Source organism: Calidris pugnax, unplaced genomic scaffold (genome assembly GCF_001431845.1).
Source record: "Calidris pugnax isolate Ruff unplaced genomic scaffold, ASM143184v1 scaffold310, whole genome shotgun sequence".
Taxonomy (NCBI): Eukaryota; Metazoa; Chordata; class Aves; order Charadriiformes; family Scolopacidae; genus Calidris; species Calidris pugnax.
In genome coordinates this window covers 232,988-239,714 of record NW_015091031.1, presented here as the reverse complement: position 1 = coordinate 239,714, position 6,727 = coordinate 232,988, and the positions used below count along the sequence as shown (strand labels likewise).

Below are 6,727 nucleotides of genomic sequence, written 5' to 3'. Positions count from 1 at the left end.
CCCCAGGATTAGCAAAAGGGTGACACCTGCAGCGTTTGGGCTAATCGGAGGGGAAAAAAAAAATCAGTTAAATTGCCTGTTCTTTGGGATTACGACTTCTTGTAATCCTCTTTTGCATTTCTAAGCCCCCGTTGGCTTCTTTTATGATTTCAATAACCCCCTTTTCTGCTGCTGCTTCGCCCCCCTTGGGCTGATGGTGCCCGCTCCTCGGCTCAGCAGGGGAGGGGGCGATGGGAGGAAGGTTAAAAACCCCACATTTTCTGCTCCAGTTTGTGGTGATGAGCTCTGTACCCTGTGCAACGTGAGACCGACTGCTCATTTCATACCATTGGTGATGTCTTCTCCCTGGCATCCAGCTGTAGGACTCATGGGAACGGGTCAAAGTGGTTGCTCCTCACAAAGCTCAAGCTCTGGACCCTTCTCCTTGAGCTCCAGACCCCTCACCAGTTCCGTTGACCTTCTCTGGACTTGCTCCAGCTCCTCGATGTCTTTCTTGTAGTGAGGGGACCAAAACTGGACACAGCACTGGAGCCATGAGCTGGGGTGAAGACTGGGGTGAACGCTGGGGTGCTGTAACCTGGGGTGGTTCATCTGGCTTTCAAGCTTCCCCTGGGAGCTGAAAACCACCTCGCAGCCCTTTGTGAATACTGTATTTAGTGTAAATAGTGCTGGTAGGGAGGAAGAAAGAGTTGCTGTCCCCACCCAAACCACCCTTCTTCTCCATCGTCCCTCCCCAGTGCCCACCACAAGCCTTGAATCATAGAATCATGGAATGGCTTGGGTTGGAAGGGATCTTCAACTAGTGAGGGGACCAAAACTGGACACAGCACTGGAGCCATGAGCTGGGGTGAAGACTGGGGTGAACGCTGGGGTGCTGTAACCTGGGGTGGTTCATCTGGCTTTCAAGCTTCCCCTGGGAGCTGAAAACCACCTTGCAGCCCTTTGTGAATACTGGATTTAGTGTCAATAGTGCTGGTAGGGAGGAAGAAAGAGTTGCTGTCCCCACCCAAACCACCCTTCTTCTCCATCGTCCCTCCCCAGTGCCCACCACAAGCCTTGAATCATAGAATCATGGAATGGCTTGGGTTGGAAGGGATCTTCAACACCATCCAGTCCCACCTTCCTGCCCTGGGCAGGGACACCTCCCACCAGCCCAGGTTGCTCCAAGCCCCCTCCAACCTGGCCTTGAACCCCTCCAGGGATGGGGCAGCCACAGCTTCTCTGGACAACCTGGACCAGGCTCTCACCATCCAATTTCCTCCTGAGATCTCACCTAAATCTCCCCTTTTTCACCTTTTTCAACCCTTCCCCCTCGTCCTATGGCTCCCCTCCCCTGATCAAGAGTCCCTCCCTACCTCTCCTGTAGACCCCTTTTAGATACTGGCTTTGGGTTGGGAGGGACCTTCAAAGATCATCTCGTTGAAGTCTGTTTCTTCTCCGTTTCTTCTCCTTCAGGCTGGAATGGGTGGAAATCATCGAGCCTCGAACGCGGGAGCGCATGTACGCCAACCTCATCACGGGGGAGTGCGTGTGGGACCCTCCCGCCGGGGTGCGGATCAAGCGCACCAATGAGAACCAGTGGTGGGAGCTCTTCGACCCCAACACCTCCCGCTTCTACTACTACAATGCCACCACCCAGAGGACGGTGTGGCACCGGCCCCAGAACTGCGACATCATCCCCTTGGCCAAGCTGCAGACCCTGAAGCAGAACACGGAGTCGCCGAGGGCTTCCACCGAAAACAGCCCCGGGAGGAGCAGCAATGTCAGCAGAGAGGGCAGCACCAGTTCCTCCCTGGAGCAGGAGCTGGAAGGCAACGAGAAGGTGCAGGAGCAGAGGTCCAGCCGCCAGTCCACCCAGTACGCCGTCGTGAAAGAGGAAACGGAAAGGTAAAAGGAAGGGATGTGGGTTGGTGGAACAAAACGTGCTGGTTGAGGTGCCCTGATGGTCCCCCAGAGTAGAGTCCTTGTCCCACAGCTCGTGATTTCTGTTGTTTAAAGGTATTTTATGGATGGCTCCTCTAATTAGATTCCTCATTGGTTGTGTCTTAGAGAACTGGTTTGCTCCTCCGTAAAACCATGATGAGAAGAAGAGATAAAAGCATCTATGAAAGGTGCTCCTGCCCTGGGCAGGGACACCTCCCACCAGCCCAGGTTGCTCCAAGCCCCATCCAACCTTGGCCTTGAACCCCTCCAGGGATGGGGCAGCCACAGCTTCTCTGGGCAACCTGGGCCAGGGTCTCACCACCCTCACACCAAAGAAGTTCTTCCCAAAATCTCACCTAAATCTCCCCTTTTTCACCTTAAAATCCCTCCCCCTTGTCCTATGGCTCCCCTCCCTGATCAAGAGTCCCTCCCCACCTCTCCTGGGGCCCCTTGAGGGACTGGAAGAGGCTCTGAGGTCTCCCTGGAGCCTTCTCTTCTCCAGGCTGAACCCCCCAATTCTCTCAGCCCCCCCTCCCAGCAGAGGGGCTCCAGCCCTCCGAGCATCTCCAGGGCCTCCTCTGGCCCCATCCAACAGCTCCATGTCCTTTTGATGTTGGTGGCCCCAGAGCTGGAGGTAGCACTGGGGTGGGGGTTGTCCCCAGAGCGGAGCAGAGGGACAGAATCCCCCCTTTCCCTCACCCTACTGGCCACGCTGCTGGGGATGCAGCCCAGGATGGTGGTGGTGAAGCAGGAGGTTGTTCCTGAAGTAGCCTGAAGGGTTAACGAGGATGGAGTGGATGGGTTTTAATCTCCATGGGCTTTGCCACGGGTCCCTTCCCCCTGACCCTTGCACGCTGGACCGTAGAAGCCGGTGTGGACACCGCAGGTCAATAATCCTTCACGTCCTCAACCCCCACGTTCTTTCTCCTTTCCCAGTGCTGGAAAAAATGGAGGTGTATTATGGGATGGAGAGCTGCTGGGTAGGGTGGGAGGAGGGTTCTCGAATAGAAAGGCTTAACCCCTGGAAACCTTCTGCTCATGGAGAAGAGCAAACCAGCCCTGGGGTGGATTTACTGCTGGGCTGCTGGAGACTTCTGTCCTTTCAGACTTGGTATTTCATAGCCTTGGCCTTGCCGGGGGCTGGAAGCAGGTTTCCTAGTTTTAAAAATAAAAGAAAAAAAAAAAAAAAAATAAAAAACCCAACCCCAGATGCCACTAGAGGGAGCAGAGATTCCTGCTCAGTGGACAGTTTCCACCTGCATTCCTGGAGGTGACACGAATGGTCCTGTCCCTTCAGCTCAGCCCAACGTCCCGTTCCGGTGGAAACACACTAAAAATCACTTCACCCTCATGTCCCGGCTGGAAAAAATCACCTTCTCTCCTTGACCTTCCCTTCTGAGCATGGCTGGAAAGCCTGGAGAGCTTTGCTGAGACCTCAAGGTCAACATGACCCGTTAAGGGCGAGATTTCGGAAGGTGGAGATAACCCTCGGGGGGGGGTGAGGATGCTGCTGTCAAGCAGGTTTCCTAGTTTTAAAAATAAAAGAAAAAAAAAAAAAAAAATAAAAAACCCAACCCCAGATGCCACTAGAGGGAGCAGAGATTCCTGCTCAGTGGACAGTTTCCACCTGCATTCCTGGAGGTGACACGAATGGTCCTGTCCCTTCAGCTCAGCCCAACGTCCCGTTCCGGTGGAAACACACTAAAAATCACTTCACCCTCATGTCCCGGCTGGAAAAAATCACCTTCTCTCCTTGACCTTCCCTTCTGAGCATGGCTGGAAAGCCTGGAGAGCTTTGCTGAGACCTCAAGGTCAACACGACCCGTTAAGGGCGAGATTTCGGAAGGCGGAGGTAGCCCCCGGGGAGGGGGTGAGGATGCTACTGAGTGGTCTCTGGCTGTTGGGAGGGAGGTTTGGTGGCAAAAACCCACCCTTATTCCCACCAGGAATGGGATGGGTCATTGCTGGAACCTCCTCAAGAGAAGAGGAGATGCTGTGGGTGGAAAGGGGAGATGTGGTTGAACCTGGGAGGTGGGACACCTCCAGCAGGGGTGGGAAACTGCTGAAGATACAGCGTAGCGCTGGCAAACGGTTAATCATCTAGTCCGACCCCCCCGCAGTCAGCAGGGACACCCCCAACTAGACCAGGTTGCCCAGGGCCTCGTCGAGCCTCTCCTTGAATATCTCCAGGGAAGGGGCCTCAACCACCTCCCTGGGCAACCTGTTCCAGTGCTCCACCACCCTCACAGTGAAGAACCCTCTCCTCATCTCCAGTCTAAATCTGTTCCCCTCCAGCTTGAAGCCATTGCCCCTCGTCCTGTCACTGCAGGCCTTTCTAAACAGGTTCTCCCCAGCCTTCCTGTAGCCCCCTCAGGTACTGGAAGGCCGCTATTAGGTCTCCCCGGAGCCTCCTCTTCTCCAGGCTGAACAACCCCAGCTCCCTCAGCCTGTCCTCGGAGCAGAGGTGCTCCATCCCCCTGATCATCCTTGTGGCCCTCCTCTGGACCCTCTCCATCAGGTCCATGTCCTTCTTATATTGAGGGCTCCAGACCTGCACACAACACTCCAGGTGAGGTCTCACCAGAGCAGAGTAAAGTGGCAGAATCCCGTCTCTGGACCTGCTGGCAACACTTCTTTTGATGCAGCCCAGGATGGGATTGGCCTTCTGGGCTGCAGCTGCCCACTGCCTGCTCATGTCCAGCTTCTCCTCCACCAGCACCCCCAAGTCCCTTTCCTCAGGGCTGCTTTCCAATCCCTCACCCCCCAGTTTGTATTGGTGGCCAGGATTGTTCCGGCCCAGGTGCAGAACCTTGCATTTGCTCTTGTTGAACCTCATGAGGTTCACCTGGGCCCACCTCTCCAGCCTGTCCAGGTCCTTTTGGATGACATCCCGTCCCTCTGGTACGGGAGGGCTCGCTTTCCCCGATCTGCAGGGAAGCTGCCAGGGAGGCAGAGATTTCATCTCCAGAAGAGGCTGATGCTCTTGGACCTGGCACAGATAAGGCGAAATCGAGCTCTGCAAATTAAAAATTGATTTTTGATGGGGGCGATCAGCAAAGGGCAGAGCCGTCTGTGCCTCCAGCTTCTCAGTGTTCAGGGTGTCTCTGCTTTTTAGCCTTGGCTTCTGAGCACTAACAACTTCCAGGCACGAGCTGAAAAATATACGTATTTCTATAGAATATGCTTGTTCTGGACCTGCCCGAGCCTTAAAATTTAGGAGAGCTGCTTCGGGCAAGGAGCGTTACGTTACGGACGGACCAGGCATTTCTTCTGGGGCTTAAAAGATCTGAATACATGGAAATTTCTTCAGAGGGAGATAGTGAACACCATCCCTTTTTATCCCTGAGGCATGAACAGGAGGCCACTCGGTGGAGGTGGGACAGTCGCTGGCTCTCAGGGACCCTGTGACAAAGCTTTTTTTCATTTTACCCTCATTTTTTGCGTGTAAAAATTAAAAGTGGGCACCCCAGGTGAGCAGAGGGGCGATAGCGAGCCAGATCTTCAACTTAGGTGGTCTTCCAAGACATCTTCAGCCCCGCTTTGGGTGACATCTCTGTTGCTGTGGAGCTGCCTGCCCACCGAAGCGGTGGCTTTGACCTGGTGGGTGGTCAACTGCTGGCCATGGGAAAGGTCAAACTGCTTCCAGGGATCATGGAATCATCGAATAGTTTGGGTTGGAAGGGACCTTCAAAGCCCATCTGTGGCCCTGCCACGGGCTGGGACATCTTCAACTAGACCAGGTTGCTCAGAGCCCTGTCCAACCTGACCTGGAATGTTTCCAGGGATGGGGTAATCCAGAGGGGGTGGGATGACCTTCAAGGGCTGATTTTGGCAAGGCCAGACCTGCTGGACGCTGCTGGAGCACTTGTGGGGCTCCAAGATCTTGGAGATCCCTCCTGAGACAACAGATATCTCAGCACTCAGGGCTGCATCCGAGCTTTGCTGTCCATGGGTGGCCACAGAGGGACTCTGAGATGGGGTTAAGATGTGCAGTATCAAGGGGGAGCAATTATTTGGGGTCACCATAATTCCAACCAAGGCTGGAAGGAAGCTCTGGAGGTCATCTGGTGGGACCTCATTCTCCAAGTTTCATAACATTAAGTCTTAGAGTCATTTCAGCAAGGTTTCTGCCTAAGAGTTTCCCTTCTGAACTTCTCTGGTCTTAAAAGGGAGGTCAGGAGAAGTGGGCAAGTCTCGAGCAACTGATCTCATCAGAATTTGCCCTCTGAGGTGCCCCACACCCTGTGGTGATGGGACAATTTAGGAACTGGAGCATCTGGTTTGGTAGGAGATGGTGGAAGCTGCTCCCAATCCATTCCCCATGTCCTCAATGGAGGAGTGGACCATGTTGGGGCTGGTCCCATCACCCGTGTGTGGGTCAGGGATGCATCCATAAGGAACATGCTGTTCCTTATGTGCTTGGATCTCACCAGGGTTGCCCTCACGCTGCTGTCGTGAGGTGGGATTTGCTGGATCCATCTCCAGAGACCGTGTTGGTTCAACTCTGCTCATCTTCGGGATCTCAGTAGCAGGTTTCTCTTGATGGTCAGCAAAGGTAGAGCTTTTCCCAGCAGGGAATTCCTTCTTTTTGTTGTCTTCTGCCCTAGACTTTGCCTTGCTTGTCTGAAAAATGACAACTTTTCCACGAAGCGTAAGGAGCCAGCTGTGAAATCTGCCAGCAGGCTGCAGCCACCACGTCGGCTGGGTTTTCTCTCAGGTCACTGGGTTTCTCTACGCTGTCTGAAAGTGTCGGTGGTTATTGGTCCGTGCAGAGTCTTCCTGGTGCTGGAAATCCTTGGAGAAG

General features: G+C 54.2%; 1 protein-coding gene across 1 annotated transcript in view; it reads left to right on the top strand.

Annotated features, from left to right (window-relative positions):
* Positions 1-6,727, top strand: part of ARHGAP39 (Rho GTPase activating protein 39) — a 70,214-nt gene that overhangs the window by 11,295 nt on the left and 52,192 nt on the right. Inside the window, exon 3 of the mRNA XM_014956108.1 lies at positions 1,456-1,887. Within this exon, the coding sequence (XP_014811594.1) occupies positions 1,456-1,887 (432 nt within the window). The remainder of the gene's footprint in view (positions 1-1,455; positions 1,888-6,727) is intronic.